Source organism: Homarus americanus, unplaced genomic scaffold (assembly GCF_018991925.1).
Source record: "Homarus americanus isolate GMGI-L3 unplaced genomic scaffold, GMGI_Hamer_2.0 scaffold15535, whole genome shotgun sequence".
Taxonomy (NCBI): Eukaryota; Metazoa; Arthropoda; class Malacostraca; order Decapoda; family Nephropidae; genus Homarus; species Homarus americanus.
In genome coordinates, this window is record NW_024749729.1 from 300794 (window position 1) to 317821 (window position 17028).

The window sequence follows — 17028 nt, forward strand, 5'->3', positions numbered from 1 at the left end:
GAGAGGTTGGTGGCTGTGTTGATGATCTTCCTCCCGTATCTCTCTCTCTCTCTCTCTCTCTCTCTCTCTCTCTCTCTCTCTCTCTCTCTCTCTCTCTCTCTCTCTCTCTTCCTCCTCCTCATCCTCATTCTCTCTATCTTCCTCTTCTTCCTCCTCCTTTACCTCCTTCGCTCTATCTTTCTCTTCCATCATTCCCCTCCTTCCACCACCTCCACACTTCTCCACCATCTTCCTCTCACCTCCTCCACTCTTCATTCTCTTCCAACCTCCTTTCCACCCACATCCACCCTCTTCCTTCACCTTCCTCTTCCATCCTCCCCTGTCTCGTCTCCCACCTTCCTCTACTCTCCACCTCGATTATCCACCTCCTCCTCTCATCTACCCACTTCCTCCACTCTCTTCCACCCACTTCCACCCTCTTCCTCCATCGCCTTCCTCCATCCTCTTCCAACCTCCTCTTCACCCCTCAGTAATTCTATTTTTTTTCCTCTAATGGTTGATTGGGTCTTGGGGCTCCGGCGTTGTGAAAGGTAGTCTCTTTTTTTTATGAGACTGCGTTCCATCATCCTCTGGCGGCCTGTGATAACATGCCGTAAAGCCACCCGCCACCCCGCCGCCCGCCACCCCTCCTCTATGGCCGTGGCAGCCACAGATACCAAGATTTATATTTACAGTTCATTTAATTAATTGCCGGAGTGAGGGAAGGCAGGAGAAAAGGTGGATAGGAGGAATGGAGGGAGGGGAGGGAAGAAAGGAGGGATGGAGGGAAGGAAACAGGGATGGAGGGATGGAGGGAAGGAGAGAGGAAGTGAAGAATGGAGGGAAGGTGGAACCTGACATCCCAGTAGTCCGGTAATTTTGTTTTGGCTGTAGCGACGACCAATGGAAGTCGGTTAATTCACTAAGAGGAACTACACTGTGTGATAATGATGAACCATACGGTGTGGCTATGGGAAGGTTTACATGGTGTGGCTATGGGATGGTTTACATGGGAAGGTTTACATGGTGTGGCTATGGGATGGTTTACACAGTGTGGTTATGGGAAGGTTTACATGGAGTGGCTATGGGAAGGTTTACACAGTGTGGTTATGGGAAGGTTTATACAATGTGGTAAGGTAAAGATTTACACGGTGTGTCTATGAGAGAAATATCACGATGTGGCTACAAACTCAAATTAAATTCTCTTCCAGAAAACAAAAAAACATTAATTTTCCCTCACTTATTATTCAGGTCGTTCATGGACTGCGATGGGATGCTATTAATGCATTATCTGTGTGAGCACTACAAGCGTATCTACTAGTGGCACATGATATCAGGGCTTCCCGAAATTCCATCTGCATAATTAGTGGTAGGAAATTCTTTTTATAATTCTTTTTATCGGTGTACAGGTAACTTGGATTATTTTGCGATTTTAAGTTTGGCATTTATGATTTGGATGGAGTTTTATTATGCGATTATGATTTTTATTTTCTCGGAGAATCTGATATTATTTTTTATAATCCTAACCTGATTCCATGGATAAGTGAAAATAATAAAATAATACAAAGGTAAAAAAAAATAAATCCTACAGAATATAACATAACTCGTATTTATTTTGGCTTGAAACCTAACCTCTTTTCCTCTTTGGTTTACATAATCGTAGTTTTATGTTTTCGCCAGGGCGAGCGTACGTAAAAAAAAAAATCTTCTTTTCAGTACCTTTATAGAACTTCGTTGCCGTTGTATTAAAATTCACTCAGTTTTAATATTAAAATCCCTAAAGCGAACTGAATATACCTTTATTAAATCCGTAATATGAATAATCAATACATTTATTAACGTATGATGTAAAGCCTTCATTATATATAAATCATGAAACAAATAAAAAACCTATACCTTAAAAATATCAACAAATGCAAAATAATATAAACCACATTTAATTTAAAGTGTGAGTAAACTTAACATATTCGTCAGTAGACTTCTGCGTGTTGGTCTAATGTTAACTTAAGTACATGTATATTACAACGAGAGGGTTTACAGCCGTGATCATAACCATCAGGGGACATTTAAAAGTCATTAGGATCATTTTATGTTCCCCGAGCATCAAACAGCAGCAGCAGGGTCGGTGGTGGTGGTTGTGGTGGCGAGATAGTGAAACGTGGCAGCCTGCGACCGTAGACTTTATCCTCGTCTGCTAACACGAATACATGGGTAACGTACGCTCTCTCTCTCTCTCTCTCTCTCTCTCTCTCTCTCTCTCTCTCTCTCTCTCTCTCTGTGTGTGTCTCTCTCTCTCTGTGTCTCTATGCTTCTTCTTTGTCCTTCTCTCTTCTTCCTCTTCATATTATTCTTTCTCTTCTTCTCTCTCTCTTCACTCTCTCTCTCTTTCTCTCTCATTATACTTAATATACCTGCATCTTAATAACATTGTTGACGTTGCTCTGAGGACATTCTTGTCTTATTATGAAATCTACTTAGAAGAATATTAGAGCAGCGTAGGAAAAGTTTTAGGGTGGTTAAATGATCTCAAACCCTCATTACAATATCACATGACAACAAAGGACACATTAGTCTACACAGGAGAGGCTGGAGGCCATTAAAAGTGGTATAAGTAGTAGTAGTAGTAGTAGTAGTAGTAGTAGTAGTAGTAGTAGTAGTAGTAGTAGCAGTGCTATCTGGAGAGTCTGATATGTTCTCTTATTTATATTAACATTGTTACTCACTTTTTATTTCCATCTCTAAGTGAAGAAAGCGATTATATTTATTTATTTTTTCTCGTGGAGGATAAATTTTCTCAGGCGGTTTTCTTTGTGGGTCCACTGCCTATTAACGTGGTGTGCCTCTTCCACCAATGTTGAGAGCACTCGACTTGGTAATGAGATTTCACGTTTAAATACAACTACTTCAAGTAATTATAATTCCTTACTGCATCTCACACACAAACACAAACACACAAACACACCAAACACACACACACAAACACACACACATACACACACACACACACACACACACACACAGACATACACACACACGCACACAAAAATGATTGTGTTCAGTACAATTAAGAGTAAAGGTGAATATGCAACATGTTTATGGTGATACTTAAGTTACATATAGCTGCTTAAAACATAGTGAATATCTATGGAATATGTCATAGTAAACTGAGTCATCTTCACGAGGGGTCTCTCAATACACGGTGATCGCGGCTCCACTTCCATGGTGTAAATCATCCATTTTGACTTATATTAACTGATGATTGATAAATGGTACCAATAAACCCAGGCAGGAGTGCTGGTAGTTGTTATAGAGTGGAGTGATGGTAGTGGGGTGGTAGTGGAGTGATGGTGGTGGTGTGGTGGTAGTGGAGTGGTGGTGGTGGGGTGGTAGTGGAGTGGTGGTAGTGGGGTGGTAGTGGAGTGATGGTAGTGGGGTGGTAGTGGGGTGGTGGTGGAGAGTGGTGGTGGTGGTGGTGGGTGGTGGTGGTGGGGTGGTAGTGGAGTGGTGGTGGTGTGGTGGTAGTGGAGTGGTGGTGGTGGGGTGGTAGTGGAGTGGTGGTTGTGGGGTGGTAGTGGAGTGGTGGTGGTGGGGTGGTAGTGGAGTGGTGGTGGTGGGGTGGTAGTGGAGTAGTGGCAGGGTTGTTTGTTTCTGTGTTGTGTTTTTGTGTTTTAAATCAAAATAGAGTGAAACAAATATTGCCTTCAGAGTTAGTGAAATTGAGTATTTACTTATTTAATTATTCTCTTAACTAAAAGAATTCTGGCAGTGTGCTGGAGAGTTCACCCTTTTTCAGATACCCAATCAATGGTGAGTGTCAAATCTTTCTTATCTTACTACTGCCAACACTATTACATCACTCATTTATGTTTATTCCCGCAATAGATCGTATAAAGTTCTATAGTCTGTGGAAAAATTTCTCCTCTAGACGATGGCATCCAAGAGCACTAGAAACACCCTTATCTAGTTTACTTTTGTTTGTTACATAGTTGTTATCTGCAAGATGTCCCCCTGTCCCCCTTATCTATCCAGTGTGTCCTTATCTATGTGACGTCCGCTGTCTTTCTGTGTGTGTGTGTGTGTGTGTGTGTGTGTGTGTGTGTGTGTGTGTGTGTGTTATCTACTGACTGAGTGAGTGATGGATCCTTATCAAAACAGTGTTATTCTTATCCACATGGTAGTTTAATTGTGTTTATAGTAGTCAAGGTTTAGTGATTACGTGTTGCCATGCCTTACTGTACAGTATACGAGGGGTGATAAAACCTGGCATGGATGAACATAAGTACCAAGATTATGACAGGAGTGGAGGATATGATGGTGGTGGTGATGGTGTTAGTGGTAGTGATGGTATTAGTGGTGATGGTGGTGGTGGTGGTGGTGGTGGTGTTAATGGTGGTGGTGGTGGTGATGGTGGTGATGGTGGTGGTGGTGGTGATGGTGGTGGTTGTGATGGTGGTGGTGGTGATGGTTGTGATTGTGATGATGGTGATAGTGGTGGTGATGGTGGTGATGGTGGTGATGGTATTGGTGCTAGACATTGCGATACCACAGTCTTGATCGCCATAGCAGCAGCAGCAGCAGCAGCAGGGGCGTGGTAGAGGAAACCGCCCTGGCCTCATGCCAAGTGGAGCCAGCGTGACGGTATGATATGGCTTATTGCGGTGGTGGTTGATGGTGGTAGTAGTGGTGGTGGTAGCGATAGTGGTTGGTGATGGTGGTGGTTGTAATGGTGTTAGTGGTGATGGTTATGGTGTTCGCGGTGATGGTAGTAATAGTAGTAGTAGTTATGGTAATAGTGATAGTGGTGGTTCTGTTGGTGCTTGTGGTGCTGGTGATGATTTTGATAGTGTTAGTGGTGGTGGTGGTGATGGTGCTGGTTTAGCGGTGTTAGGTAGTGGTGATGGTGCTGGTTTAGCGGTGTTAGGTAGTGGTGATGATATTGGTGATAGTGAGAAGAAGAAATGGTACTAATCAACCTCGTGTACAACAAATTCTCTATAATTCTCAAACTAAATTCCATATTTTGACTTACCATTAGGAGAAAGTACACATCGTCTTAGGACCAAACAAATATAACCTTCCATACCGTACTTTACCATCACCTCAATCAGCGTGGGAGGAGAGCACACACCTTGTCAAATGACTCTCGAGATTCTTTACATTAATTCATATTTATTCACGTTTCATACATTGTTATTGACTGTATAGCTCTACAATGAATGATACACTCAAGACTCAATATCTAGTAGAATATAAATCCAAAATTGTTTCTCCAGTCGCTGTTTTTACGAGAAGAGAAATAATTTTGAGAGTAATGTGTAACGTTAGAGGCATATTATAATGAATAACTCCTTAAGAAATTACACATTCCTTACCTACCTGGCTTACGGTGAGAAAGGTGACATATGATAATTAATTACTGCCGATGAGATGCTTTGATGGATAATAACCAAATTAGTTTCGAGACTATATAATTAATTACGATGGTCTGTATTATAATAGTTGTATATAATTGTTGTTCTGGTAGCATAGTAATTTTTGTTTTCATTAGTGATTCTTTCTCTGAGCTTATATAAGTAACGACTGTTTATTTTATGATGCTTCGTTTGTATGTCTGTCTGCTGCTAATATGCTGATGGTGGTGGTGGTGATGATGATAATAATGATGATGATGATGATGATGATGATGATGATGATGATGATGATGATGATGACGATGTGGTATCAAAACAGCTGTAATCATCATAGGTTTGGATGTAGTAGTAGTAGTAGTAGTAGTAGTAGAATGAGTAGTAGTAGTAGTAGTAATAGTAGTAATAGTAGTAATAGTAGTAGTAGTAGTAGTAGTAAGCACAGGGTAACTAATTCTCCTGGCCTCCTGCCAAGTCAAGCCTCGTGACGGGATGAAAAGGCTTACGTGGTGGTGATGGTGGTTGTCGTTGTGCTAATGGTGGTGGTGGTGTTGGTGGATGTTGATAGTAGTTGTCGTGATGGTGATGATGGTAATACTAATGGAAGAATCGCGTCTTAAAAGGATAAATTAACCTGTAATAATAACTCTTTTTTTTCAATCACTGTAGACAACACCAACAACTACAAAATTAAAAACAAAAACAACCACAACAACCAAAACAACTACAATAACAACAAAAACAACAACAGCTGGCGTGTGTGTCCCTGACTCAAATGACATAAATGGATTAAAACACACAAAAAAAAAATGGGAAAAAGAATGTTGAATTTTACACAGTGTGAATAACATGAAACGAAATATTTTAAGGAAATTAAAAAAAAAAAATACAGAATTTATTTTATCAAGACACAAGGAATTAAACTTATTTATAATTAAAATAATGAAAGGTTATAATGAAGGAAACAGCATATCAGTGTGTGTGTGTGTGTGTGTGTGTGTGTGTGTGTGTGTGTGTGTGTGTCTGTGTGTGTGTGTGTGTGTGTGTGTGTGTGTGTGTTATCTAGATATTGTTTTCCTATGTACACAGTAACCTAATGCCCTATAGTACTCCTGAATGTTCATCACAATCTCTTAAACTTGTTGCAGTACCTTTCACCAACTTGACCTTACATAAACAGAAAAATTTCGTCTTGTTTCCATATTATTTCTTTCCCGATTATTCTCATTCTGTAAACAACATCACCCGACAGGGGAAGGGTGTTGGGGGATTGAACCTTTTTAACTCTCCTGTTTTGTTGCAAACGCCTTAAGGAAACACTGACTGAATTACTTACCCACTTACTTACTTACTTTGCTGCCTCACTCACTCACTCACTCACTCAATCACTCACTCACTCACTCACTCACTCACTCAATCACTCACTCACTCACTCACTCACTCACTCACTCACTCACTCGAAAAACAAAAAGTTGAGGGATAAAAGTAAATTAAAGTGTATAAGACGGCCCTCAAGGCTCACCTGCCAGCCAAAGTTTGTTTAACTTAGGAATTCTTATTAGTTTCTGGATCATCGTGGTATAGCGAGGGAAAATGTTTAGACTTATAAACCGAAGGACACACTGTATATTTTCTTCTAACTTTTTTACACGAAGGAAAGTAAATAAAGTTTGAACATCTCTCTTACCAGTTTTATCTCCTATTTATCGCATTACTTTGAGCTTCAGGTATACATATGTTTAATCACTAAGGTATAAGTCCATCCCAGGTGTTAATTTTCTTATGGATTTGACAATTGATGTATTTCTGGCATCCAAACTTTGTGTTAATTTTTATGAAATATATACAATGGCAGTTTACCTTTATCACTAGAGAATTAAACTTATCACGTGAATATTTATGTAACAAACAACCTCTATTTTCTTCCCCATCTTTTACTAAGGTATTCCTATAACCCATGATTATATTGAAGGGTTTAGAGGTACTTCACTTATCTCGTTTAAACAAGCACGCATTGGGTGATGATTTTTTCCCTCCCAGAAGTAGCAGCTTATACACCGGTCATAAACTTGAGTATGCTTCCGATCAAGGGCTAGAATACCATCCTGCTCAGCTTGACTTTAGCGTTCGTTTTGATCGTGTAAGCTGTCTAGGCGTGGTGTACAAACATAGGTTCAGTGGATAAGGTGGATCTTTTTATATATATAGATATTTTTTTTTAAGATTAATTTCTATTAGACGAGGTTTAGGGTGCTATGGATATACTAGATCTGTAATTTTATCAGCATCGTCTTAGGTGTTGTATTGAAGAGCCATTGTTATAGTGTAGTTTAGAAGAATGAAAATACGCCAAAAGTTCATTGAGCAATGTTCTATTTTCCAAAGTACGTAAAACCCTGTTGATGAGGAGTACTCCCCCCTCAACCCCCTTCCAAAAAAATAGAGAACATGAAACACAAAATAGAAAACTCCTGAAAACACCAGAACTCAGTAGTGTGTTGCCTTTGTAGTGAATAAACAGAGAGAATATATTTTTGGGGGCACAGTTTTCACGTGGGGAGGAAAACTTCAGCGTGCAGCTCATAGAAAACATACACAGCGATGCGACAGGAAAGGGAAAATGAAACTGACAAACTGGCTAACACATTTTTGTATCTACGAACTGTGTGTGTGTGAGAAAAGGGGTTGGCATCAAGAGGGCAATAAACCAGGAAACGAGGAATGTTTGATAACGACGGTGCAGGGGGAAGAAAAGGGGAAAAGGGAAGATGATATTAAATTTGACCAATATAAAGTGATAAAAGTTGAAATAATATCACACTCTCGATATTATAAGGATTCCAAGTATATGCAGATATGATGATGGTAAGTTAAACATATTGCGGTTACCTGTACGAAATGTGAGGGCAATGGTGACAGGAGAACACTTTGGTTACAGTGGTGAAATACTGAAACTCAAAGGTACAGTGGTTACAGGATGGATTGGTAGATACAGTGTTGACGTAGATATATATACAGATGGAAGGTTCCTTGTGGGGGGAGGGAGGGGTAATGAGACGTAGCTAAGGAAGGGGTAAGAGACATGTGAGAGAAGAGTGAGAGGACGTAATAGAGGGAGAGATGAGAGACATATATAAGGGCAGGAACAGAAGACCTGCCTGTAGAAGGGTGCAGGTGACGCCCCTCGGTACCAGAGGACTATGATAGCCACGTCAGCCATCCCCCGCGTGGACAGGTCGCAGGGCACCTCCACCGTCTCATTGGCCAACACCGTCAGCTGAGCGAGCACTGTAAACACAACAACAAGAGTCAACAACATGACAATTCTTAACATCACAACTACAAAAACAAAAGGTGATTTACAACATTAATTTCAGGTGTACATGTGTGATTTATCATATAGAAATTTAGCACTTTGATAACAGGTGATTTTTTACCCTATATACGTTATCTTTTTAATTGCAATAACCAAGAAAGACGACTAATTTCGTCGTATGATTCCCTCGATTATGATTGGTTGATTTAATTAATATCTTACCTATATAATTTGTTATTTAATATGATATAATGTTAATTGCCTTAATTAATGTACTGATGAGCAATTATAAAAATGACAACAAACTAATTAATTTCAACTTTTATGTTCTCATTGATAACAAAATAGTGTTATGTATTCACCGCCTCTCTCTGTTGACTCACTCACTCACTCTGCTACAAAACTCATTCACTCACTCATGCACTCACTCATACATTCACTCACTCACTCAATGACCTCACTCACTCACTGCTATTACACTCACTGACTGACTCACTCCCTGCTACTACACTACACTCACTCACTCACTCACTCACTCACTCACTCACTCTTCTACCTCAGTCATTCACTCACCTTACCTCCTCCATACAGTCACTCACTCACTCACAAGAACAACCTACAGCACCACTTAACCTCTTCCCACCCACTTAAGATAGGGGAGGGGGGGGGGGGGGTTAGAGGGGAGGGGAGGGGGGAGGGGAATCAATGGTCATAACACTGTCTTGATTCACTTCTTATAACATCTAATCATTCTAACTCGAGTCATTGATAATTTTAATTGTGTTCGTCGTTTTTATAATTCATATAATCCTTACGAACTTGATTACTAACACACACACACTGACGAACCATCATATATGAACTACCACGGTTGAGTTTGTTATTGCAAGGAAAAAAATATATCAGGAATTGGAACTTAATTCACGTTTTTAGACTAAATTTGAGGGTTTAGTTAGTTTATCATAGGGGTTAGTTAAGTTTGTTAGATGTGGGGGGTTTTGGGTTAGATTAGGTTACATTATCTTATGTTAGGTTAAGTTAGTTGATATTGCCAATGTAAGACAAACTGGGCACCAAGGCATGCAAAAATAAATAAATAAATAAATAAATAAATAAATAAATAAAATGACCCCAAAATCATGATATCGTACGGAAGTGTTTTCGAGTCAAGGTTGTGTATAAAAAAAGACCTGGACATCCTTGGCTAAGAGGCACCAAATTAAGGAAACGTTGTAGGATAATGGCAGGAAGCAGTCAGCGGTGTTATGACTCTCTGACTCTCGTCCCTCTGTGCTCGGCTCCATCACGACCTCTCTGCCTAGGGTCAACAGGACTCTTGTTCAGGGGCACCAGACCATTAGCTCAAGGCCACAGAGAATTAGATGTTCATGGCCATCAGGGCATTAGCTTAGGGCCACAAGATCATTGGTTCAGGGCCACCAGACCATTAGTTCAGGGCCACCAGACCATTAGCTCAGGGCCACCAGACCATTAGCTCAGGGCCACCAGATCATTAGCTCAGGGGCACCAGACATAAGCTATGGGCCACCAGACCATTAGCTCAGGGCCACCAGACACTTGCCCAGAGCCAATAAGACTCTTGCCAAGGCCGCCAGGACCCGCGGGGCAAGTGGCTACGTCACCTGGAAAAGTCGACAGACGAGAGACAAAAAAATATATATATTACACGTCTCTCTTTACAGAGGCCCTCGGTGGTGGTATATAGAGCTGACGGAGGGAGGGAGGGTGAGGGGGAAGGAGGAGAGGGAAGGAGGAGAGGGAGGGAGGAGAGGGAAGGAGGTGAGGGAGGGAGGAGAGGGAAGGAGGTGAGGGAGGGAGGAGGAGGGGAGGTGAGGGAGGGGAGGAGGGAAGGAGGGAGGAGGAGGAGGAGAGGAAAGGAGGAGAGGGAGGGAGGAGAGGGAAGGAGGTGAGGGAGGGAGGAGAGGGAAGGAGGTGAGGGAGAGAGGTTTATAGAGGCTGATGGTGAGGTAAAGATGATGTTTGTGAATACTACAGAGAAGGGATCAGGGACTTAACGAGAAAAATGTGTTCTGGTGCTGTCTGTGTAGTGCACTTGACCATGCCACTAAGTAAGTCCCGGGTCAGCGAGACAGAGTGGCTGACAACCATGAAGAGCAAGTCTGTGAGAGCGCAAAGGTTCATAATTCGTCGATCTCCTCGTCAGCATACACACAACAATATTCAATCTCGTGTTTCTGGGTATAGGAAATTCCTCACTCCCACACAGGATATTGGCGAGACCTGCCTCACTCTCACACAATCTCCCTGGAGAAACCGCTCTCATTTTCACCTAAGATAATAGAGGGATCTGTTTCACTCCCACATAATAGTACTAGAGAGACCTTTCTCCCTCCAACACTGAGTAACATAGAGACCTGGCAGACTCCCAACCTTGCCATGAAAGGCTCCGACTTACCGGCACCCTCGCCAGGGTGGAGACACACCCTGGTAGCGTCAGTACCCGGGTCACCAGCGGGTCCTCACCGCCCTGCTCTTCACCTCGCCCCCTACAACTTCCTCTCCCTGGCACTACCAGCCAACTGTGGCACCATAACATAAAGTATATGAAGCATAATACTGTATATATGACAATCTGACTTGCCATTTTCCGAGAATATTAATGTTACAGTCATACCCCGTACAGGATTCGACTCTACATCATGCTGAGGCTTATATACCATGCAGGTGGCCGAGTGATATAAGCCTCAGTATGGCGGTCTGATGACGTAGAGTCGAATCCTGTACAGGGTTGGCTCTAACATTATTATGCTCGGAAATATTTTGTTTTATCTGTTTATTATTTCATCCTGATCTTCACCTGTCACTTCAGGAGTTCTTCGTTCGTCTATAATTTCCTGTCTGTCTGTCTGTCTGTGTGAATCTTTATCCTCATCTTAGAGTAATAACATAATACCACCAATACTGTACAATATATATATTATACACCCACTTACCAGTGTTTGGTACTTAGCATAAATTACCTCCCACACATTATACTTTAAACCAGGTTAATTGTCTGGGTACCTAGGTAATAAATTAGTGGCACCCTAAGTAGGCAACACTGTCGACTACTTTATGGTGTATAGTGCAAGAGAGTATGCTGTATGGTGTATAGGATAGGATGGTGCGTATGATGTATGTTGATGTGTTTATGGTGTATCGGAAAGCGTGGTGTGTATGGCTTCTGTTGATGCAAAGTATTAATGGGGGGGGGGAGGGCTGTGCAGTGAGGGGTAATTAATGAGGTAATGGTGAGTGTTGTGAGGGGAGTGAGTTACAGTATGGACGGTGAGTAAAATCAGTGAGGTAAGGTGTGGGGTGAGGGGAGTCGGTGAGGGGAGTTGGTGAGGGGAGGGAATCTGATGAAGGGAGGGTGTGTGTGTGTACTGAGGGGAGTGTGTGTGTGTGTGTGTGTGTGTGTGTGTGTGGTAGGAAGGAGAGAGGAGGGAGTGAGAACTTAGCTAGAGGAAAGACAGACAGACAGACAGATAGACTGACAGAAGGGGTACCGACGGGTCATGAAAGGTTACACCCGTTGCGCTTCGCTATTTTGTCAATAATAATGGCATGTTCCGCCCTCCTACCCCCCCTCCTTCAGGCTGTCAGTCGCTTCCTGTGTTCTCCGCTGTTTATTGGCTCTCTCTCTCTTGGGAGGTTTTCTATGCCTTAGTGACCTCTAGTTACCTTTCTCTTTCAATTCTCCGTTTGTCCTTCCCTTCTGTCTTACTTTCTCTCTACTTTTATCTGTATACCTGTCTTTTTCTTTCTCTTTGGCTTTCTGTCTTATTCTGGTTTTTATTTTTTTTATCTCTCACTCTCTCTATTTGGGTGTTTGTTTTTGTTTGTCTCTGTCTCTGTGTATTTTATCCCTTTTGTTTTTCTTTCATTCTCTCCTTTTGTGATTATCTTTCTCTCTTGTTTTTCTCTTTTCTATTTATCTCTGCCTGCCTGCATCCCTGTCTGTCTTCCTGTCTGTGTGTGTCTGTCTGTCTCTCTCTCTCTCTCCAATTCATATTCTTTACAATACGTGCTTGTGTGCGCTCCTTTGAATTATTCACGAGGTACATTTTTTTGTCGAAGGAAAGGTGTTTTAATCCGTGTTTTTAAGTGGTTATAATCCATTCCTGTTCACACGAAGACCGCAGTGTGTGTGTGTGTGTGTGTGTGTGTGTGTGTGTGTGTGTCTGTTATTGTTTATATCTGTGTATAATATGTTGTGAGTTTGTGTACATGTATACATTTTCTTCTGGGCATTTGTGAATGTATGTGTTTGTTTATGGGTGTTTGTGTATGTATGTTTATGTATGTATGTTTGTGTCTGTTTATGTATCTTTATAAGTGTTTCTGCATGTATAGGCATATCATGAGTTTGTGTATGTATATGTGTATTAAGAGTTTATGTATGACTATAAACTTAGTTCCTATGTGTTAATATGTATGATTTTATGGAAGTATGTATACGTATGGGATGAGTAGGAGGGGGGGGGGGTCCATACACACACCACACCCCTAGTCGACCCACCTGTGAATGTGTACCTGCCTGTAGTTGAGGAAGTGAAGGTAATTGAGTGTAGTACCGGTCACAATTCTTTAATATATACCGAGGCTACCGAGTCTCAGTATTTAGTATGGTATATGTGGACTGTGCATGCATGTGTGTTTTTTGTGTGTGTACATTCGTGGATGGAGTTGGTGGTAGAATATGTATAAACTTGTGTTTGCATGTTGAATTGATCTCATGTGTGTGTGTGTGTGTGTGTGTGTGTGTGTGTGTGTGTGTGTGTGTGTGTGTTTCCGTGTAAATGTGTAATTGCCATTCAAGACTCAGTTTCTAAAGGACACGTACTTGAAATTCTCTTTTTACCTTAAAATTGGATAACGGATCCGTCTATCTCTCTTAAGTCAAAACCCACAAAGACTTAACCATTACTTAAGTGACCTTTTAACCAAGACCCTCCCCCCAAAAAAAATTCTCCTAATTTTTGAGAATCTGAATATAAGGTGTGGGGTCTGTGTTGGTAAATTCCCTTTTTTTCTCCATTACTTGTTTGTGATTATTGTAATGTGAAATGTAATCTTTGTCGTCATAAACTAGCTGTCAAACATTAGGTATATGCTCTTATGACTAGACACTTAGATATAACCAAGATATAATATCAATTTGATAATAAATGATAATATAAAAGGCTCCTTATCAGTGAAATTAAACCAATTATGTAACTAACAGCAGTGAGTTAGATACAATTATTAATTAATTATGATTATATTACAAGTAACTGTTCTTGTATATTTAACAGGATTATTTTTTTTGGTGGGGTAAAGCATTAATTATGTTATCATTATCAATATATGGCAGTTCTATCGTTAATTATTGATTTGTATATACCAGTGTGATGTTACCAGAGACGTCACACCATATCGCTGGTCATTAATGTCAGTCGTAGTGAGAGGGAAAGCGGGCACTATATCACTTGAAACCATGTCACCATCATAACAACAGTCAGAGGTCACCATACCACTAAACGCTACACCATCTCATCACCACCAAAGAAAATTATCACCACATCACTCGAGTCTAAAGCCTAGGACATGAATAAATAAATAATGCGACAGGTTGACGAGCTCCCACTGCCTCGCTGACACACACACACACACACACACACACACACACACACACACACACACACACACACACACACAAAGAGGAGGACAGACCCTTTATATCCACGAGCGGCAGGAATTACGTCGAGAATGTCGCGTGTTAAAATCAATAAAACATAAGAGAACAGAGTGACAGTAACCTCATCTCTGACACCTCCTACCCCCTGCTAACCTTCCTCCCCTTGCTAAACCTTCCTTTCCCCTTACCCCCTGCTAAACCCCCTTTCCCTTACCCCTGCTAAACCTTCCTTTCCCATTTATCCCCTGCTAAACCTTCCTTCCCCCTTATCCCCCTGCTAACCCCCTCTTGCTAAACCCTCCCATACCCCTTAACCCCTGCTAAACCCTCCCCTTCCCCACCTCCTAGACCCTTGATAAACCCTCTCTCCCCTTCACCCCTCCCAACCTTCCCCAACAGTCAACACATCAAACCTCAGAATTAAATAATTAATGGTTCTTTTAAAGGCTTGAGAGCTTGACGCTACGAATATCACTTAAAAAGAGATTCGACAAAAATGTCGATTGTGATCCACTGAGGAGAAAAATGAGTGATTGCCTTTTTTTTCACGTATCTCATTTAATTTGAATTTACCTTTATGTGAAAATCGCCCATGATAGACGGGGATGGATCACAGTGACAAAATATTTAATCATGAGGTCGAGTTTGGTGTGTCGATTGTCCCAGCAGATAGAGGCGTCCTACATGATACTCATACACTGTCGAGAGAGAGGAACGTTAGATGGCAGAAGGTGAAAGTGTGGAGAATGATGAAGCACCTTTATCCCACGGTGGAAGATGATGTCACAAGATAAAAAGACTAATCATGAACACCAATTAGTACACACACACACACACACTCTAGAAGTCTCAATTGTACAGCTGAGAAAGACGATCAGGCAAGGGAAACATAGGTGAGTTTGGGGAAATATGAAGACTATAAATTTTCCTTAATACAAGACGAACAAGAGTCTTAAGAGCACCCAGGATGTGATGAAAATATCTGTTCACTGTAGTGGTGTTGAGGAGTTCAATAGGGGGGGGGGCGAGGATGGAGAAGAGATTAATTTACATAATTATGGATTTTAGAGGTGTTATGGATAATCAGTCTGTGTCCAGTGGGCCTGTGGGAGGAGAGGATGATATACAATGCCGTAGATAATGGAGAGGGAGACTGTGTAAGCTTGTAAGGTGATACAGAGTCACAACACCTTGTCTCTCTCTCTGAAGCCTCACCATCTCTCCTCACCATCAAGGACTCGGGAGGGAGGGAGGGAGGGAGGGAGGAGGGAGGGAGGGAGGGGAGGGAGGGAGGAGGGAGGGAGGGAGGGAGGGAGGGAAGGAGGTAGGGAGGAGGGAGGGAGGGAGGGAAGGAGGTAGGGAAGGAGGGAGGGAAGGAGGTAGGAGGGAGGGAGGGAAGGAGGGAGGGAAGGAGGTAGGGAGGAGGGAGGGAGGGATGTAGGTTGTTTTGGTGGAACAGTATGACGCCTCCCTCCTTCACACCCACCCAGTGACGTGAAGGTGTTGAGAATGCTATGCCAGATATTTCTCACTATAACGTGTCTCAATAACTATATACCACATCCTATTAACACCGCCAATATCCTCCTTCACTGACTTGACTGAGAGGAGAATACATTAAATTTGTTTGAAAGTGAGGTACCATTTGACAGGAATAGAAAAAAGAAAGCTCAACCAGATTTACAGAATTACAAAGTACAGGTACAGCTTAATTACATAGTCACCATGTTTACAGCTACGAGTGTGGTATGAGTTTAAAGATTTCTGTTGCACAATTAACATAAAAACGCTGTTGCCCGGATATTCATTGCTTCTTTTTATAAACAAACTCAGCGCAGTGCGAGTATCTCAATGGTGATGTGGGAAGGTAAACACAGCCAGCAAACAGGACTCTATTGTTTACACTAACGTCGGATTAATTATATCTCATATACTCATCAGCACTGTTGTTTATCATGTCTCTTTGTATTCTTTTGTTTATTTTGTTTATTCTTTAAGATTAATCTCAGTTTCATCAGCAATCTTTACCTTTTTTTCTGGTGGAGGAAGTGTGATGACCTCTGTCGACAGGTGGGAGGGGTAGGTGGGGTGAGAAGGGGCCAATCTAAGCTGCTGTAGAGCCATAAATTACCACTTCCTGGCTATTTTTTATGTGTGTGTGTGTGTGTGTGTGTGTGTGTGTGTGTGTGTGCGTCTACCAATATATCTCAGATGAAATATAAATCACAGCTAAAAAAGTTGTTTACAAGTCACACACAGACGGTAAACACATCTTAAACTATCCTATACATAAGCCAACCCATTAAATAATTCTTACAGTAGCTTCCCCAGATCACAAATTCTTTACTAAACATAAAAATACTCGATTCAAGACAGTAGTAAAATATTGCTTACATCTATCATCCAGAAGAGACAAAATGTTATACCTTCACTATTCTGTCTTCATAATGAGGGAAGTTACATCCGGGATTTGTTATATTGATGCAGGAAAAATATGCCAAAGAACATTGAGTACTGAACATTATTATGGATGTGGACTTAAGTATTATGTCATTGTAATCGTCATGAATATAAAAAACATGATATAGATTAACATTTATTGGAAAGCAAAAAGTTTAATAATT

General features: G+C 41.4%; 1 protein-coding gene across 1 annotated transcript in view; it reads right to left on the reverse strand.

Annotated features, from left to right (window-relative positions):
• LOC121853730 (nephrin-like) overlaps positions 1-17028 on the reverse strand; it is a 163568-nt gene that overhangs the window by 63573 nt on the left and 82967 nt on the right. Inside the window, exon 2 of the mRNA XM_042348073.1 lies at positions 8546-8675. Coding sequence (XP_042204007.1) covers positions 8546-8675 — 130 coding nt within the window. The remainder of the gene's footprint in view (positions 1-8545; positions 8676-17028) is intronic.